This window comes from Elgaria multicarinata, chromosome 2, assembly GCF_023053635.1.
Source record: "Elgaria multicarinata webbii isolate HBS135686 ecotype San Diego chromosome 2, rElgMul1.1.pri, whole genome shotgun sequence".
NCBI classification, from domain to species: Eukaryota; Metazoa; Chordata; class Lepidosauria; order Squamata; family Anguidae; genus Elgaria; species Elgaria multicarinata.
This window is the reverse complement of record NC_086172.1, coordinates 146,308,424-146,329,120: the sequence shown is the minus strand read 5'-3', so window position 1 is coordinate 146,329,120 and position 20,697 is coordinate 146,308,424. Positions and strand designations below refer to the sequence as shown.

The 20,697-nt window shown below is 40.6% G+C and overlaps 2 protein-coding genes across 5 annotated transcripts in view; both read right to left on the bottom strand.

Annotated features, from left to right (window-relative positions):
• YLPM1 (YLP motif containing 1) overlaps nt 1–7,850 on the bottom strand; it is a 58,926-nt gene extending 51,076 nt beyond the window's left edge. For all 3 annotated transcript variants that reach the window (XM_063117867.1, XM_063117871.1, XM_063117870.1), the window contains exon 1: nt 6,843–7,850. In XM_063117867.1, coding sequence (XP_062973937.1) covers nt 6,843–7,850 — 1,008 coding nt within the window. The remainder of the gene's footprint in view (nt 1–6,842) is intronic.
• FCF1 (FCF1 rRNA-processing protein) overlaps nt 1–18,145 on the bottom strand; it is a 173,353-nt gene extending 155,208 nt beyond the window's left edge. Inside the window, exons 1-8 of one of the 2 annotated variants that reach the window (XM_063118905.1) lie at nt 18,048–18,145; nt 17,361–17,428; nt 15,435–15,506; nt 13,255–13,403; nt 12,464–12,536; nt 11,920–12,007; nt 11,409–11,503; nt 10,071–10,155 (exon numbers count right to left, since the gene is read on the bottom strand). In XM_063118905.1, the coding sequence (XP_062974975.1) occupies nt 10,107–10,155; nt 11,409–11,503; nt 11,920–12,007; nt 12,464–12,536; nt 13,255–13,403; nt 15,435–15,506; nt 17,361–17,428; nt 18,048–18,050 (597 nt within the window). In that variant the 5' untranslated portion in view covers nt 18,051–18,145 and the 3' untranslated portion in view covers nt 10,071–10,106. Of the gene's footprint in view, nt 1–9,901; nt 10,156–11,408; nt 11,504–11,919; nt 12,008–12,463; nt 12,537–13,254; nt 13,404–15,434; nt 15,507–17,360; nt 17,429–18,047 lie in introns of those variants that run through there. The other variant, XM_063118904.1, reaches the window with a different exon arrangement.
• Nucleotides 18,146–20,697: the final 2,552 nt, after the last annotated feature.

The following is a 20,697-nucleotide window of genomic DNA, read 5'->3' as shown; positions in this document are numbered from 1 at the left end:
TTCAGTATTTCATATTACTAGCGCCCAAAAAATTCAGAACAAAAATATTGATGAAATTTCCCCTAAAATAATGTTGAATTTAAACCTTGAAATCAAGAACAATCACATAAACACACATTGCATAAAGCCCCTTCACCACCACTATCACATGCTCGCACATTCTGGGAGACGGCTTCTTGTTTTGAAAACCTTCCTCAAACACACCAAAACAAAGAGAATTTTAGAAAGTACTTCAGATAACAGCAAATAATTAAGTCTTTCAAAATACATAAGCAACACTTGAAATAGTAATCTTAAATTTAAGATTTGAAAATCATAAAGAAAAAGCAGGGAAGACAAGTTTTTCCTAGACATGAGACAACATGTTCCTTGGGAAAATGCCTTCCACATTCATTGTCATCTGTCACTGGTTGCTATTAGAGGCACTGACTGACTCACCAAGTAGTTAATCGGTGGCAGAGGAAGGAGCCTGACTATTTCAAAAGGTTCTAAGATGGCAGAAAAAATCTCACCATTTTCGTCAATACAGACAACCAAGCAAATCTATGGTGGAAACCCTTCCCACTTCCTGAGACAGTCATATGTATTTGGCCACAATTAGAGCACTTTAAGAAAATAAGAACATAAGAAGGGCCCTGCTGGATCAGACCAAGGGTCCATCTAGTCCAGCACTCTGTTCACACAGTGGACAACCAGCCGTCGGCCAGGGACCAACAAAGCAGGACACGGTGCAACAGCACCCTCCCACCCATGTTCTCCAGCAACTGGTGCACACAAGCTTACTGCCTCGAATACTGGAGATAGCACACAACCATCAGGGCTAGTAGCTATGGATAGCCTTTGCCTCCAGGAATTTATCCAACCCCCTTTTAAAACCATCCAAATTGGTGGCCACCACTACTATGCCCTGTGTGAAGAAGTACTTCCTTTTATTTGTCCTGGATCTCCCACCAATCAGCTTCATGGGATGACCCTGGGTTCTAGTATTTTGAGAGAGGGAGAAAAATGTCTCCCTATCCACATTCTCCACACCTTTTGTACACCTTTCTCATGTCTCCCCTTAGCCTCCTTTTTTCCAAGCGAAACAATCCCAGTTGATGTAACCTTCCCTCGTAGGGGAGATGCTCCAGCCCCTTAATTATTTTAGTTGCCCTTTTCTGCCCTTTTTCCAGCTCTATAATATCCTTTTTTAGATGTGGTGACCAGAACTGTACACAGTATTCTAAGTGTGGTTGCACCATAGATTTGTATAAAGGCAGGATAATACTGGCAATTTTATTCTCAAATCCTTTTCTTATCAAGCCTAACATGGAGTTTGCCTTCTTTACAGCAGCTGCACACTGGGTGGAAATTTTCATCGAGCTGTCCACCACAATCTCAAGATCTCTTTCTTGTTCGGTCACTGCCAGCTCAGATCCCATTAGGTTATACCTGAAGTTGGTGTTTTTTTGCCCCAACATGCATCACCTTATACTTGCTTACACTGAACCGTATCTGCCATTTGGATGCCCACTTTCCCACTTTGGATGCCCACTTTGTACATTCTTGCCCTGAAAATGACACCAATATCTGTTTCTCACAATGCAGCTAGTTTACCACTAGGGATTACAAAAAGGTCTTTAAGTAAACAACTCTCTAACTCTAGATGGTCAACATAATCCAACCCCCGAAATTCTGCACCATACAGTAATTGAGCAATAATCTTGCCAACTCAGATTCCAGTTATAGAGCCATGAAGTTTCCTCCCCTGAGCCAAGAGAAATCCAGGATGACCTGAATCTGGAAGTAGTAAATTTTATTGCTGCTATATATATGTCACCTTCAGTATTGCTGCTACTTCCAGGGCAGCTAACAATCAAATATATTAATCATAAAAATAGTATATAAAAACAGTCAGTAAAAAAAATCACAGCAGTGGAACAAAACTTGACAGTCACAATTTTACAAAGCTTGGGAAAATAAAAAGGGTTTTGATTGGCACTGAAAAAATAAGAAGGTGAATGCCAAGCAAGCCTTCCTGGGTAAGCCAATCTGAAAGTAGAGAGCTGCAACCCTCTTTATTTATTTATTTACTGCAGTTCTATACCACCCAATAACCAAAGCTCTCTGCCACTCATCACCACCCCTCACCTCAGAGATCAAGGGCAGTTAGAGAAAAAACTCTGAAACTTATGTCAGTGTGTGGGCAAATTCACGTAGGAGAAGGTGCTACTTCTGGTACCTAGGGCCCAAGCCATACAGGGCTTTAAAGGTTTGTGCCATTTCCACGTCAAATAGTTATTTATATAGATTTCTACATATTTAAAACTACTGACCTGTTCAATATGAAATCCATCCATAGTCCATTTATTATTCCTGACCCTCTTTAAAGCTAAACATTTATTACTACAAGATGACATGTTTGTAAACATTATCTATGTCATGAATATTTTGATCTCACTTTTCAGCTAAAAATTGGATCTCAAAATGGTTTTCAGAAATAAAAATGATAATGTAACACAAAATGGCCTGGTTCAGACATAACAACAACCCACAGTATGACCTGGTTTGTACATAACAACAATCCAGAGTATTGGTTGAGTATGGGCTGTCATTGATCATGGGTTGTCATTACATACAAACCCTGCACTATGGTTTAACTAAGCATTGTTGATCCACAAGTAACGCAGGAAGTGAACCCATAGTTTGTTGTTGGGTTGTGAACTCTGGGTTGCTCATGGTTAATAACCCATAGCTAAACCATAGTGCAGGGCTCACATGCAATGAAAACCCATGATTCAATAACAAACTATACTCAACCTGTATTCTGGGTAAATCAGGTCAATGTCTGAATATATATACTTATACAAACTTGTACACATTGCATGGAAGAAGGAAGCAGAAGCTGAGCACGCACAAATCTGAATCCCTGCTCGAAAAAACACCAGACAGCAAGATTTCACATTGGACCTGTTCAGACAACACACTAAGCCATGGTTAGGCTGCTAACTCTTTTGCAACAAATTGTTAGCGAGCATATTTAAACCATGATTATGTAGCTACCATGGTTAGGAATAGTTCACATGCCACACTAAGTCATGGTTCAGACAACACGCTAAGCTATAATTTTAGCCCAAAATGCTTAACCACTATAACTTAGTGTCATCTGAACAGTCATTCAGTTCTTGCACAGCATAAGGTGAAAATACACCTAGCACGAAAGCAAAGACTAGTGTAAATGCAGCATACATTCTTCATTTTTGCCAGCTTAAAACTGATTTTCTACACTGTTAAAATTATGACTCCGCTCTCATGATATCCAAATCTATATATAAACACACACACAAAAAAACACTTCCATGTTCCAAGAAAGGCATTCCCGAAAAATCTCTTACCTATTTCTGACACACTGCACAACTATTTTTGACAGAAATAGTAAAATTAATGGTGCACCTGCTGCTGGAAACAACAAAGTGCCGCAATAATTTTTACTAGCAGCTATAACTGCATGGAAGTTATACCACAATGCTCAAAGACTAGTACCAAACACACAATCAAATACCACAGGTGTTATTTTTCAGTTCATACTATTCTCTTTTAAGGTAAATTGCCACCCAGCATGGTATACAACTAACAGTAACCTTCTACTGTGCATCAAGTTAAGTTATGACTTCTCCAGAAGTAAAAGAAGAACATAAAATCACTAGTATTATTTCCTTATTATTTATGGCATATGATCCACCAGAGATTGAAATGTGCATGGGGCCCCAAAGAATGAATTTATCAGACTACACCACTATTCAGGGTCTATCTATTTATTTATTTATTTATTTATTTATTTATTTATGTATTACATTTCTATGCCACCCAATAGCTGAAGCTCTCAGGTTGGTTCAAAACAGTAAGATCCATAAAATGCAACAACTCTGTCCCCTCCCCTCTAGAGATGCAAGGCCTCAATGTCCTATATTGAGATTAAATCCAGATAAGACAGAGGTGTTGCTGTTCAGCAGAAAACCAGACTTCAACCTGTTCTGAATGGGATCACGCTCTCCCTGAAAGATCAGGTTCATATCTTTGTGGTGCTCCTGGATTCTATGTTATCCTTCAGGTGGCTGCAGCAGTGAGGAGTGTGCTTGCACAACTATCTGTAGTGTGCCATTTGTGTGTGCTTTGAAGAGTACCTGGAAGCTTCAATCATAATCACATCACTCCAACACTGAAAGACGTGCACCGGTGTTGCCAATTGTTTTCCAGGCTCAATTCAAGGCACTGGGCTTTAATGTTTAACACTCTAAATGACTTAGGTGGTCCCTCAAATAGCCAGGCCCTATCTCAGTATGAACATACTCAATTATTAAGACCTTTTGAAGGCCCATTTGTAAAGGCCCACTCGTTGGGCATGCGGGAAAGGGCTTTCTACTGCTTTGTTCCCAAACTCTGTAATGTGCTCCCTTTGGAATTGCAACTGTTTCCCGCGCTCTCTGCAGTCAGGACAGGGTGTGTGTCAAGAAACACCTTTTTAACTTGGCTTTTTAAATAGTTATTTTGATGTTTAAGATGGGGGAATAATGTAAATTTCCCCCATAAATTATTTGTCAAAGCTGTCAAGAGAAGACTAAAATATAAACATTTGTTATAAAGTTTCACCAGTGCAGACTAACTCCCTACAATTGATGCACAAGTAAACCAATTATTAAGATATAGTCAAATGTGTGGAGTACAGAATCCCAACACAAACATTTCCAGACATTTAGTCAAGAAAGAAATTTATCAGTTACTGCTGAACAAATACCTGTTAGTTTCTTATCAGGGGAAATATTAACTCTTCTCGGGCAAAATAGTCCACACTTCCGTATCCCTGATAATGAATGGCCAATTTGAAAGCAGTCCTCAATTAGTATAACATCGGTCTCCTAGTATGGGAAGAAACTGTAGGGCACACAACTATCTATTTGTGGTTTTATTGATCTTCACTGGCCACCTACTGGATGCTCAAGTATAGAGACTAGTAGCTGTCATGAACTCCCTATGTCAGTATCAGAGATGCCTTGCAGAGAATCCAGCAGGCACTTATACTCTTGCAGATTCTCTTGTGTCCCACAGATTCTACTGTACAAGCGGTGGGCCCTGTTGATGCAGAACAGAGATTTAAAACTTCCCAGAAGAATCCCGAAAATGAGTGGTAACATTAGTTTCTGATTGGGATAGGTCAGCAGAGCTCCCTGCTCCAGTGCCACAAACAAGCATTTTCACTTGTTTCTGGTGGCCCCCAGAAGCGCTACATCTCCATTCCACAAGCAGTTGGCGCCGCTTGTGGATGGGAATTGAAGGGGCACAAGAGAACTGGCAGGGGTAGAAACACCCCATAGGATTCTGCCCCTTATGGAATTATCTTCCGGACAAGGCTCACCTGGTGCCAACATTGCTATCTTTTGGGCACCAGGCATTCGGCAGCATATGATGAGTTTTTAATCAGGTCCTGAATTTGTCTTCTAGTTGACTGTTTAAAATTGGTTTTAGATATATATTGTTTATATATTTATGTGGAAATGGTTTTAGACTTTGTACAATGTATTTTAAATAATTTTTAATCTTTGTAAACTGTCTAGAGATCTTCAGCTATGGGCAGTATGAAATAATAATAATAATAATAATAATAATAATAATAATAATAATAATGGAGTGCACTATGACTTTGCTTTTTAAAGATACCCAGAGGTTAATTTTAAAGCCTGCAATTCCAAACAGATTTACCTAGCAGTTCCATTGACATCAATGGAATTTGCTTCCAAGTTAACATGCTTCAGACCAAAGAGAAAAAGAATGACAAAGTACTAATCTTTCCAAAAGCCCTATTCCTTAATCTCAAACATGCTGAATTGTCTGTGGTTCTCAGTGGCGAGGGAGGAAAAGTATTCTGCTTAAGCTCCAATATTATTTCACATGTTTGGGCTGAACCCAGCATTTAAAATACGAGTTAGGACCCCTTAGCTCTCAGCCTTCCCCGTTAGCCATGCTTGCTGAGGATGGAGGGAGTTATAAGGCCAACACATCAAGACAGCAAGTTGGGGAAGTTGTCATATTAAGCCCTAAAAATATATCTATATGCTTGGGAATTGTGAAACCAGAAAATTTAACTGCCTTAAAGTTTATTCATGTGTTTCATTTTTTCTAAAATGAAGAACTTCCTTCAAGGAAGAGATGTGAACACTATGTTAGTCAAATGCACATTCATAAATGTACACATACACATACAGACTAGCACTCACATGACGATCTTCTAGGAATCTTAACATGTGGATTTCCCATTATTTCCTAGGCTTTAAAAAGCATAATACATGATGACACCTTTATGTCAGGGGCCAGCAACTTGTGGCTCTCCAGCTATTGGATTGCAACTCTCATCAGCTCTCACCCTTGGCTAGGGCTGATGGGAGTTGAAGCCCAACAACATCTAGATAAACACAAGTTGCCTATCTCTGCCTTATATGAAAGCAGAAAACAAGACTCAGGCCGGATCTGCACTACTGCTTTAAAGCGCTTTATAACAGTTATAAAGCGCTTTTACTGCTTTAAAGCGCTATAAAACTGTTATAAAGCGCTTTAAAGCAGTAGTGTAGATCCGGCCTCATTCTGCAGTTCAACAAATAGAGAATCATGGTGATGTGCACTTTTGCATTCCATGGCTTAATTTTAACCCAGATGTCTCACATATAAATAAGAATCTACTATTTCATATCATCAGTTTTAACCCTTTTCAATTACCACTTATATACATCTCAAAATTGGATTGCTTAGATAGCTATTCCAGATAGCTTTCACAATCTGGAGACAAATTAGATGGCATACTTCATTCTTACCTGGGGGGTCATTGCAGAGGGATCTGCATGTGAGGTGTTCTGCTGTCGCTCACACATATCTATGCCTGGGCCACTACCTTGTCTTAAGTCTTGAGGTTCAGGAGTGGGCTGTGACATCTGGGATGAGGTGAAGCGAGATTCAGACTGTGAGACTGATGGAGTAATGGGCTGGACCGACTGGGATGAGGACTGGGAAGTTGGTTGGTAAGGCTGGGCCTGGGTCAGATAAGGCTGAGAAACAGCAGAAGGGAGCGGGTCCGCAAAGGTCTGTGGAATTGCCTGAGACAACTGTGAATGGGCCTGGTAAGATTGTGATGGTGGGTTCTGACTCTGCGACGGCAGAGGCTGAGGCGGGGGGATGTAGGAGTCACTCTCAAGTGGAGGCATGTAAGCCTGGGAAGGAGACTGTGGCGGAGAGGACAGGTCCATGTCCATATCCATGTGAGGATGGGGACTGGTCGACGGGACGAGGGGCTCCCAATCTTCAGGAGAATGGGACGGCTCCGCTACCTCCTCTGCCAGAGACAGAGGCGGCATCGGGGGGTTGCGGAACTGCGTTTCCCGGGGCAGAGGCGGCGCTGGAGGGTCCCGGTGCTTAAACTGCTTCTGATAGCTGCGCGCGGGCGGCGGTCCGGCGGGCACCGGCGGCTGCCAGGAAGCAGGGGGGACAGAGGTGCTGGGCAGGGGGGGCGGCATGCTCGGGGGAGGCGCGCCGGGGGGAGGAGGCCCCCCTAGCAGCACCGACTGCAACTGCTTCTGGTGCATTTGCTGGAGCTGCTGCAGCTGGACCAAGTGCTGTTCCTGCAAACTCAGAAAGCCCGCCGTGCCAGCAGCGGCGGGGGTCGCCGAGGTGGCCGCGTAGCCTCCCAGGGCAGGCGGCGGCACTACCGGGACCTGTGGCGGCATGGCGGTAGGCAGCACGGCCGGCAGAGTTGGTGGCGGCATCATGGTGGGCGGCGGCGGGTAGGACCCGGGTGCCGCGCCATACAGACCCCAAGACGGGTACATGGAGCCGGGGAGCGGGTCTCACACGACGTCGGCTGGACTTCCACAGGCCGCAACGGCGGCGGGCGGCAACGGGGGTGCGTGCAGTCCACTGCGCCTGCGTACCGAGGTTCGTAGGCCGCCAGAGCCATAGAATGCGACTTCCTTAAAATGTAGAGCGTTTCCGGCTCGCCACTATGGAACGGGCTGGGCGGAACACAAAACGGGTGACACCCACAGGATGTCGCCTGCCTTGGACATCGGTCTGCACAGTCGTCAGGAGCAAAGTACTACTGGGTTAAGTTCGTTCTCAGTAAATGTGTCTTCCCTACGTTAAGCACTTATTTCTATGCTGCATTCCTGTCATCTCAGACCTCCCCAAACAAAACTAGTGGACTTTTGCTACCAGTGCTTAGGATTTGTTTTAACAGTGCAATCATATGCATGTCTACTTAAATATTGTATTCAATGTGGCTTACTCCCAGGAAACTGCTTGTGCAGACTAAATCTGGCAAAAAGTTAACAAGTGAATTTTAATTATGATAGAAAATGCTGAAGAGAAGAACTGCACATTTATCTTAAAAACTTTTTTTTAAGAGAGAGGAGAAAGGTGGGTAATTGGGCAATTCCAGCAGGCTGTACTAAGTAAGGGAAGAGGGGGATTGGAAGACAGTGGCAGCCATTCCACCAACCTTGCTGAAATTTTTCCCCCTCACCTCTTTCCTGGTTCCTTTTTCCTTGTGTGTCTTTTTAGATGGGTTTTCTTGTTTTACTGATGATATGTAAGCTGCTCAAGGCAAAAGGCCTGAAAGAAAATACAGGCCAGGATTTTAACAGTCAGTGTTTAAAGTTACGACCCAATTCTCATAGTCTACACAATTACCTTTGCTTTTTTGTGAAACATAATTTATATTTGTGAAAAGCCAACCTGAAATGTAAAGAAAACATCAATACATATTAGATGGCAGTATTTCCCATTTTTAAGGTCTACTGCCAAACTACTAGTATGCCACTGTGGACACTCTGGGCTTTTTTCATGTCTGACTTCTGCAAGGGAAGAAGCAGACTTGTAGCCTAATCTGTTTACCGATTCCTGCTTACCCAGTAAGTCCTATTGATTCCAGTGGAACATAATTCTGTGTTCCTAGGATAGGGATGTGGGAGTGCAAAACCCAAGCGCACAATGGATACAATCCAGTTCCTCTTAAAGTTCTATGGACTTCCATTGAAGTGAATTTCATATATTAAAAACATATATGTTAAAACACTAAAAACTATTGTTAGGTGAACTCAGCTCAAAAATTCAGAGCTTTCTTGGGAAGCATGTGGAAAAAATAAAGTTTACCAAAAGTACTCTCCAACTTTATGATGTTGACTCATATATGCACTGATGGTTCCATACTGAACACCACCTAGAAACTAATTCTAGCATGAGCCATACACAAAACAAGTGAGAGTTTTAGATGTGGAAGTAGGTTAGAAATCACAACATGTGTGCATGAAACAAAGTGTTTGCAGGGAAAGACCATTAGTCTGATTAGAGAAAGTGCTTGCAAAACAAAAGGTTGCTTGTTCACAGCACTCAACAAGTGTTTTGAGAACAAGAAACCAATGGTCATGGGAGATAGGAGCTGGAGTCCAGCAATGACTGGTGACCACAGGCTCACCACCCCTGTGATAACTTGTCCCGTTGTGTGCCTAACTTAGTGTAGATCCAACCCATAAACTAATTTTAACCATTTTCTCTATTTCCATTGTTCTTCAGAGCTCATTATACCTTAAAAAGTACAAATTGGAAACATTAGTGTTGTTAACCTAGCTCTTTTAAACTGCTAATTGAAATTGAGCTTTGAATGGAATGTATCTTTGACTGATCCTGCCTATGAAATGTTTCTTTCTGCAGCTCTCAGATATTCAGAACATTCTACCTTTCATTTTCAAGCAAATGGCCAAATATGCATTACACCTAAAGCTGCGCAACATTTCACAAAAGAGTGTCATGAGAAACTTTAATTGAAATGATTGCAACATAAGAAAAGATTCAAATACCAAAAGAGAAATTCTCAAAAGCCCACTTCTAAACAATAAGGAATATTTATTCTGTAACACAGAGCAAAGGAACAGATGGTACGTTTTTTCTAGAAGAGACCAGCCTAAAAAACCAGTTCAGCTCCAAGCTCCACAGGAAGTAAATTAAAAACAGAGGAACCTTATAACAGGCTCAGTGTTCTGGAATTTGACAAATTGACATAGCAGTCTTGTATTCTTTCCAACAGGTGGTTAAAATCGGGGAGCTCCATAGTCATCAGGCATCCGCTCAATGTTATATCTAGAATGAGAAAAGAAATCTTTTGATAAGTCATCCATCATACTTCCACTGTGGTGAAGTATAGCTAGTTAGCTGGAATTTAGGCACACAGACAGGAGAGAACAGGCAATAACAAGGGCTATGTACACTGAAGAAAGAAGTTATATATGATTTATTAGTAGTACTAGTTATTTTTTGTATTACTTATATAACACCATCATTCTACATAGCGCTTTAAATAGTAACGTAAGCAAAAATGCAGGTCCTTGGCCAAAAGGAACTTACAGATCACAATTTCAACAGTGATGGCAGTTAGTATAGGTTAGGGAAGGAAGCCAATAACTCAAAATAACGAATTATGGATATGAGCAAACCCACATGCAATCCTATAATCACATAACCAGGAGTATGCCCCACTGAATTCAATAGGGATTACTTCTGAGTAGACATATATAGGATTGCACTGTAAGTTTATTCAAGCAACAACAAACAATTGTATATTAATCTAGATCAGGTTGGGTGTTGATGGCTTACTCCAGCATCAAAAGGAACCAATGCAAGCATGATGTGGCTTTTATTACAATTAAGCCATTCATTTACACAGATCAATTATCTAGAAACATACGTATATGCTGGCAAAGATTCAAACTATATTTCAAGATAAACTGCAATTTCATTTTGTCATTAGACATTATTATTATTTAAGGTGCAATTTATTAGAAGGAGGCCTCTACACTTGGAGGCTTCTAAGTGTCCAGCGCCCTGCTAGGCTGCTGACAGCAGGGCAGGAGGAGCTACAGAGGTGATTTTCCCTTCTCTGTCCTTCTTCCTTCCCCACCCCCCCTTAGACAGGCCTCTGAGCCTTTCAAGAGGAGGTGCACTGCTAGGGGCTGGAGGGATCATAGGATTTTTCATATCTTGGCCTCTCCCCTCCCTACGCTCTGGAACATCCTCTTTTTGACTTCTATCAGTTCCTCCAAGGACGCTTATGTGACCTTGGAAAGCAGACACCACGGTTCTTTCTGTGGTGGCTGCAAGGGGGTGGGATAGCTGAAACTCCAAGAGTGACATATAACAAGAATAATAAAACCAATCATAAAGGACATTAAAATAAATAAAAAGCTATAACAATAATTTAAAATAGTTTTAAAGAAGAGAGACAAAGGGTAAAACCCAACAGACCCATTGAAGTTCCATTCATTTCAATGAATCTACTCTAAGTAAGGCTTATCCTGGATTTTATCCAGTGCTTTCCAACTTGGGAGCTCGCCTACCTGTGGTTGGAGATATACATTATCGGAACTCCTGGGATCTTCCGTATTCTCCTTTTCAAATCTCTGTCTACAGTAGCCACTATGTAACACTTGTGCTATAAGAAAAATGGAAAATCTCATACTAAGGAAAAAATAAATGCTTCCATTCCTTTGGTCATGGAGTGCTAGAGGACAATCACTTCAAAAAAATGAGGTATTTGGACAAACAAAGTCTCACTCCCTTAAAACCCAGGATATCCAAGGTGATGTACAGGAAGCAGGATCTCCCTGTGTACGATCAACTGTGCAATATTGATACTATTATTATTATTATTATTTATATAGCACCATCAGTGTACATGGTGCTGTACAGAGTAAAACAATAAAATAAAATACCTTCTTCCCAAGTAGGCAATATCAGCCTCAATTGAATGTCAGCTTCTTCCAAGTCAGTAACACTGACAGAAATTAAGCATCTCTAAATACATTTGATATCAACAGCTCAGTAGAAAAAATATTGAACAGGAGGTACCTGAGTGACTCTCTGCACCAAACAGTCATCTGCGTAGGTTCCTTTGTGAGCGCATGGCAAGCGCTCAAATCGTGGGTCTTTTGCAATCCTGTAGAATCATAAAACTGAAAATCAGGACAGCATTTAGACAATTAACAAAATAAAATTTCTAGTAGAAACTAGCCTTTCTGACTTTTCTTCATTAGGGAGATACCAAATTTATTGTATTTAAATCCAGGAGTTACATAGTTCAGTCCCAATTTTTAGAGAGAGAATTGTGCTATTATTTATTATGATTTAATTGAATTATGATCAGAAAGCAATCGGCAACCAGTGCAAGTTTTTTTCAGAACAGGTTAATATGGTCCAATGCCATGCACCAGTTAGTAGCCTAGCTACCATATTTAACACTCTTCAGGGGAAGCAAAGGGAGGAGATGGCGACAATCTATCTGAATGTAATGAGGTGCAGCCAGGAACCAGATCTTGAATCCAGGATGAGCTTCTGTCTCAACATTCATACTTTAGACAATATAGATAAAAGAACGTATTTATTATGTCCCTACCTTAGGGCCACACGATACTTCTGTCCCAGTTTCTCAATTTCAGCCATGACACAATCTGTGATACAGGGAATACCTGCAGGAACATAATTATGTATAATATAACAAACAAGCATTGCAACAAACCCCTACAGGTGGCCAATACTGAAAAATATTAAGTTTCAGATCTATACATATTTATTCATCTGGTCACTCTATTAATCCCTTTGAAAGACAATCTTAATGAAAGCACCATGGACAATTAAACTACACACTCTTTAGTTGATTGGTTTGTCATCCATCTTTCTATATATACATTTACGTATAGATGAGATGTATAGATGTATCTCTCTATGCACACTCTCTCTCTCTCCATCAGAAGGAAAAATACATCATTCAAAGAGACCTCTTTGACCATAACTGTCAGAGGATCAAATTTGATAATTGACACATTATTTATTTTCAACAATGTAACAATATTTCAACAACATTAGGAACAAGCAAGTAATACCTTTGTAGCTGGCTGCTTTTATTTTAAAGAAATGCTGTGTTTAACTTTAACTAATCACGGTATTTCATAATAACAAGATCTACTTGTGTTGACAAAAATGGATATACTTGCAAAGCTAATGGTAAAGCACTTAGTTCTAGGATAATAATAATAATAATAATAATGATGATGATGATGATGAAAGCCAGAACCTGGTCTCCACTATGACATCACTTTGAAAAATGTGTCTTCATAAATGGAGGTGTTTTTAAATTATCACAATGACACTACTCTGGAAGGAGTTGCAATAGATCTAGATACTTACACTTGGCATAGAGGCAATCCATCATTGACTGAACCAGATCTAGTTTGGCTTTAATGGAAAAATTAATGAAGTTGGTATCAACCAAGATGTAATAGGGAGGCCCCAGCTGCGTGTTATATTGGAAGAACAAGCAGGAAGGATATTTAGGACTGAAAAGAGAGACAAGAAAAATTACTTTAAAACAAGGAAACAAGACATACTGTTTACACCAGAAGCACTTTTTCTTGGCTTATATAACCTCTTCTTAATTTTAACTAGTTAAGGAATATTGTGGCTCTCATACTTTCAGAAAATACCTTGGAAAGTGTGATTATTGTGTATGCCAACTGCTCAGAATGTAAAGACCCACACAACCTACATTTGCTGTTTATGGCAGTCACAAGCATTTGTATTTAAAAGGAGAGGCTATTACATCTCAAAACTCATCTACTGAGGTCCAACGAGCAGGCTTTATTGTCTGTTCCCTCTTTACAGCAGGTACAAACTTTGACAGAAGGAGTAGCGCTTGTCAGAATTGTAATCCAAAACTTCAGGAAGGCACTAGGTTGCCTACCCTTGGATTTAATTGATTCTCCAGAAAGCTTTTTGCTTAAAAAATGAAACTACATCAAATCCTTATTCTGAACAAATATTAGCTGGGTTCATTAAAGAAATCTTTAAATTTAATTCTTTATAGCAGTTTTATTTGGAAGAAATGACCCACTCTTAAGATAAGGAAAGTGTGGCAATCTTATTACTGAACTGCAAACAGACCTGATATTTAGAAGTGCAAGTAGAGTCCTACAACCTGCTTGTTCAGCAAAGTTTGCTGATAACTCACATAACAGAAAACGCCAGCATAACAAAGTTCTCATGATATTAGGACACAATCCTAAACATACTTATTTGAAAGTAACAACTACCCAAATCAGACTTACTTCTTGTTTTGGATCTAGATAATATACAGAGTTGCTAGGTAATACAGAAATAGGACCGAGACTATGGCTCAGTTTAGACAACATGTCAGCCAACGTAGTGTGAAAACTCTACTCAACTGTTGAGTTTTTAGGAGGTACTCCCCACACAACATGTTCTAATTCCACTGTTGTGTGATTGTGGGCTACCATGGAGTCGAGTAAAATCCATTGCGACATTTGATTGACAGTTCCTCTGCCCTCTCTCATTCCCCGGTCCTCCCAATGGTATCCCATCAGTCATTGCTGAAAAAAACAAAGACCCAATCCCGGTGGCTCTCCTAGAGCGGCACTCACTTCTTTTGCCACTCTTGCCAGGGAACTCTGTAGCAGTGGGACTCAACAGAGTCAGTGGGACTCTGTAGCAGTCAACTCAACAAAAAACTCCACGGTGCCCTCCACACAACACAACAGTCATGCAGGAACTCTCTGCACAGCGTGGATATTCAGCGTGGAGTATTTTCCCAAAAAAACTCCACCATGGGGTGGAGTTTTCCTGCCAGACAACACATTTCTCAACGGTGGTCTAAAGACTCCACCGTGGAGTTCTAAAAACCACCGTTAAGAAACGTGTTGTCTGAACTGAGCTTATGTCTTAAGTGCTATCCTGCTGGGTCCAAGAAGAGTTTTGGAAGTCCAGAAATAACAACCAGAGAGAGGATGCTTTGATTGTACACATCTCCATTTCCCTTGGGACTGAGTTCATACTCAGGATTTGAGTTAGAATGCTTTCTCTGAGGCGCAACTTGCAATGATGTTAGAAGTGTATTTTTGTATTTCCCTACAACATGACTTGGATCTTTGCACAAATCAGCTCAAACCACCTGTCCTGTAGGAATCTCCCCCCACCCACCACCCAGTACTCTAGTTCTCTACCTGTAACACATTGTATACATTGATCTGTGGAGGGCTGTATTAATAGTCCATACATTGCAGCAGAGGGTGGGACAAGATGACCTTTTAGTCCTTTTCAAATGCATAATTCTTTATTCTTTATTATTATTTATTGCATTTTATACCACCCAACAGCCAAAGCTCCCTGAAGCAATGAAGTAATGAAGGTAGCACTAGGATTAAGCAGTCCATTGTGAACTCTTAAACCCATTCAGCAGCTTCAAAAGACCATTCCCAACATTGCTCACACAAAGACTGGGGATCAGAATTTGTAATTTCCCATAACTCTCCGGTGAGCACTACACAGAGAACAAGAAATCATTTGGTACTTACACCTCTCTCTCTTTGATTGCACTGGGATCTTCCTTCTTCTTGTCTTTGGCTTTTGCTCGATCTGCCTCTTTGCTAGAAATGATAACAGTTTAAAAACATTTGCATGCACCACCTACTTACTGTCATTTCAGTAACTCTTGTAGATGATAACATTAAAGTTGGGAAGAAATATATCAATACAGGATCAGATGATAAACACAGCAGGAAAATATAGTTCAAATGTATATAATAATAATCCAAACCATAAAGTAGAACATTTCCCCCTCTTCAGAAAACCAGGCCAACCTCTCTGTGTAATTTCAAGTAAAGGACTAGAAAAGTCATCTCTCCAAAGGCTTACAACTTCCCTACTGAGAAATCTCATTATACAAATTCAACGGCAAAGATGCCTGAACTTCATACTTAATAGGACTAAGGAAGAAAATGTAAAGCTACAACATTTTTGCTCTCACCAACATTAAAGTATCCTGAACCCTTGCACTGTAGCACAATGTAGTAAAAACAATAGAATTCCCTAAAGCCAGCCCCAGAAACCATGTATGAAATAAACATCAAAATCATGTTTTAAAAGAATACATTCCCTTCCATTTCCCCTGTGACATTTTAGCTGAAGAATGGCTATCTTTTTCTTCCTCCCCCCCCCATTTTTTTGAAATTTCAATTCTTTTCATAGTACAAAAATGTCACAGTGCAAACTTAAAGTTACTGATGCCAACAAATTTTCAGTTTTTATTGATTTGTTTTTTGGAAATTGAAATGTTCCTAGTCTTATGACTTTACTGTGAAAATAACTGAGGAATTTTTGGCTATCAAAACTTTATTTAATGTTTAACACATCAAATTACAAACGAACAAGAACATAGGAACATACAATTAACTGAGACTCTCCCCCTGTTTTTTCTCCCATCCCTTTATGATACTTCTAGTGCTCTCCCTCATCTCCTAGTATTCATCAAGGAACTCCTTTGAAAAGAACTCACCCTGCAGAAGGCCTTCTCCATACTCATTATAGGGAAGTGAATACAAATACAGTGCTCAGTGCACCCACTCTTTTAATGGAAAGATGCCATGTAAACATTCAACTAATAAATATAGTTGTATATGAATAAGAACAATAGTTCTGAAGAAACCATATCACAGAAGGCATCATCTTGCAGGAGTTAGTTCTTCCTGTGAAAGATTGGAGCAGTATGGCTCTTTAAAATAGCACCTGTCATTTTTGTAAGTACTTGCATTTTTTAAAAAAAAAAGGGTGGGGTGGAAGGTCTACCAAATGAAACAAGGCACATTTTTAATCAAAAGGTTTTACATCAATTAATCTAACTGATATAAAACAACTGATCAAGTATGGCTGCAGTACTATACACACTTATCTAGGAGTAAGTTCCATTGACTTAACAGGACTTACTTCTGAGTAGACATGCATTGGATAGCACTGTAAAGGCTTAGTCCTATATAATCATTCAAATTATGGGCTCCGAAGTTAGAAACATGGCTTCAATCTTGAAGCCCAGAAACTGCACTCACCCCACATAGCTGGCGTGGTTCTCTCTATGCTGGGTATGTCTCTGCACTTAGAAATCAAGCATGGAGGTGGAAAAGGGTGTTCTTGGGGACAGGGGGGGGGGGGGGAGACTGGGACATCAGCTATACGAGGAACCATACTGCTGCCCCAGGCTCCTTTGTTCCCAGTACTTGAAGCCTCAGCTAGACAGTCAAAATCACCCACCTAGCTTAACTGTAAAGTGATGGGCACAGTGCGCCTGCCACTGTGCATAGGATACTCATAAGCCTCTGAGTTCAGAGGCTTATGAATACCCACAGCAAAGCATATAGCATTGTACCCTTAATTACGAAAAGCTCTTGGAGTTCAATCAAAAAACTTCAGCAGAACCCACTACTTCTAAATAATACCAAAACACTCACAGTCGTTGGTCACGAAGGCTGATCATGCGTTTCATGGTAGCATATTTCTTTGTTTTCTTCTGTTTCCCCTAAAAAGAGATAATTAATAATATATCATGGTTCTGAATAAATACCATGAAACTCTCTCCATTCCTTTCCATACAATTATCACAATCAGAACTTTTCTAAGAAAAATGGTGCCAAGGCTCAGCTTTTGACCCAGAAGACTTCTCCCCTAACTCTAGATGTGTGTGGTTGGCTGTGGTAACTTGTTGGTGAGAGAAAATCACTCTGGTTATGCTGTTCTTTATTTTTAGAAGTCCCCAATAACCAAAACAGAGCACCTGGCTGAAAGTAATTATTCCAGGCTCTAGCTGATCATGACTACAGGAGGAGCACCATTTATGTATATGATTGCTGATTCATTAAATTTATTTAAAATCAGTTTTGGGCCACCTTTAAGCGTGGAATTCACTCAGCTTATTGCTGACCCTGCAAAACCTATCCCTGCCAAGACATTTCTATACCTTGCTAGGATATCCCCTCCCAATATACCTTTGTGACAGTCCACGAAGTGAATCGAGGGGAAGGAGTAACACAAGAATGATATATTTCCAGACTAACACGCACAGGATTGAGCTGTAAAAGTCAGGCCCTCATAAACCCCAACTCTATCGATACAACATCGAAAGCAATGCCGGTACTTACCATCTTGCAGGTCTCCCGGTAGTCCCTGCCGCAAGTTCTTTCTCGGCACCCACTTCCGGCGCGCGGCACGTTCGTTAGGCCATAGTTATATGCGTCACTTCCGGGCACTTGGCAGCTGAGAGAGTAGGCAAAGTCCGCTCCGGCAGGGTTGCCAGAGAGCCGGCTGCTAGTATCTGTCGCGAGGCTGCTCCGCTGACTCTCCCCCGTGGCTTCCCCTCGGCGCCGCTTATTCCTTTTCCTTCAGGCAGAAGGCAAGCAAAGGGAGGGTTTCGGGTGGGGTCCGGGCGGAGCGGGAAGCCCTTGCAGCTGGGAAGGGGGCGGCGCCCTTGGGAAGCCCTGTCCTCCTTTCCTCTCTTCCTCCCGCCACCCTGAAGAAAAGGGCAGCGTTCGAGCTCTTTGGAAAAGAGGTGCTTAGGGTCGAGCGTGGATTTAAAGCGGGTGCGGTGGTCTGAGCCCCAGAAGGGAATCGGTTCTCCTCGTGAAGGGAAATAAGTTGGTGGCAAGCATATTGTTCGCGGAGTTGCCTCTGGCCAAATTTGCAAGCTGCAGGAATTTTGGAATTTGGGAAATTTGAGTGTGCCTCGCGTCCACGGGAAGGCAGAAGCGGGGCTGCTGTGGCCCCTTGCATTTCCCTCTTACACCACGTTTCGGGAGAGGCTAATTACCCAGAGGCTAGGGGGTGCCCGCAAGTTCTGTATGGACACTTTCTTCCCCCTCTCACCATTTCCCCTTTTAACATTTGCCCTGACACTGACAGGGAAGTTATTTCTTACTTGATTTGAGAGATTCAATGAGTGATACGGAAAATGTATAGTTGTTCGCTGTTTTATAAGGGATTTTATAAGGGAAACTTCTTCGCTTCCCTGTTGTGTTCTGCATTGTTTGTGTTCTGCGTGTTGTGTTCTGCATGTTCTGGTTTTTCATTGTTCTGGAAAACATTGTTCAATCCTTATTAAGCTGCTCTTCTAGAAGAATTCAAATTGGAAAATATTTCTCTCCCTCCCCCCAGATTTTGGTGGTTTTTGTTTTTGATGGTACGCTTTCTGTTTTGGTTGCAGCGTTGTCAGATTTGTCCTGTATGTTATGCCAGTAGTGAATTATTTCTTAGATTTAAGTTTGTGTATGCATGGGATCTGTAGTTTTGTTTCAGGTTCCCCCTTTATAAAGTTTAAATGAAATTCTAAAGACTTGAAATTCACAGTTGTATGAAATATTATTTAATGAGCCAGGCTGTGAAATCAACCCTACATTGAGTTTATTTTTTGTGAATAAGTATTTCCTGGATATATTTCCATTGAGAATACTGGGAGTCAAATAACAGATTGGAGCATTCCAATTAATTGATTATTGATTTGTAATAATTCTGATTCTGTCGTTTTCTTCTTATGTAGAGTAATAACTTGGTGCTCAAAGCAAGTCATTCCTTTAGGGAAAGTAACTTTACAAGTATGCTGTTCTGTGAGATAGAGGCACATGGTAAACTACTCTTCTTATCTGCAGCATTGCTCATTGTAGTACAGTTCTGTAAAGAAGCACTCAGTCAGTCATTTATGATGGCTAAGTTTTACAAAATGTTATACTTGTTCCCTTTTAAGACACAAACATCTAGTGCAGGCATGGGGGGGATTAAGTAAAAATATTGTGGGCTAGTGCCATATTTTTAAAGCATTTCCTAAACATCTAACATTGCTGCTGTAAATCCTGATTAACGACAACATTTTGTTTCATAATGAGCAATCTTGCTGGAACTCATAGCTGATGGTCCTGGTCTTTTTGTAAATTCATCAGAGCCCTGCTTATGTCTTACCTAGTTGCTCACATAAGAACTGTTATCTATAATTTTGTGTGACTGTCTAGGCCCCTGGGCCTAATGCGTTGAGCATTCAGTTCACCATGTTATGAGCCAATAATTAGTAAATGTATTTTAAAAGGCCAAGTTTCCATAAGTACCCAGGAAAATGCATTTTCCAAATAGTCCTATTTATAGAAATCAATATAATGGTGTAGTTTGAAATTTTTCTTTTGTAACAAATCAATATGTAATTGTAGCATAGTTCCCTGTTGTATTAGAAGAGGGGAAATTGGTGATATTGTTATTATTTTTTCTGTTTAAATACTGTGCTTGGTGTTGTCTTGGAACTCCTTGTGCTAGACTAATACAATCTAATTTTATCATAGCTCTGTTTCACACAAGATGCATTTCCTATAAGGAAGTCATTTCTTTATAGGGAAACTGCATGAATCCGGCATTGTAATAATTAAGTTTGATTAAAGGGGGGGGATGACTAAAGGGGGGGATGACATCATCAGACTAAGATGGCGTTTTGAGCTGGAGTTCTGACCTATTGCAATAATCATCTTAAACACATGCAAAACAGCTACTAAATTAAAACAGATCGACAGCAGGAGATTTGGCATGACACAGAGCAATCAGCAAAACAAAGAAGGTCACCTTACTGCCTGTTTAAAAGCCAAAACCAAAGCTATAAAGTGAGGACTTGGGGAAGACAACAATGAGCTGTTTTTTAAAAACTTTATTAATATATAAAGGTGTTACAAATTTATCTAAATCTATAAAACAGAGAATATATAAAACAGAAGATACAGCTAGTTTAACTAATACATAACACGTAGTCAAATGACATTGCTA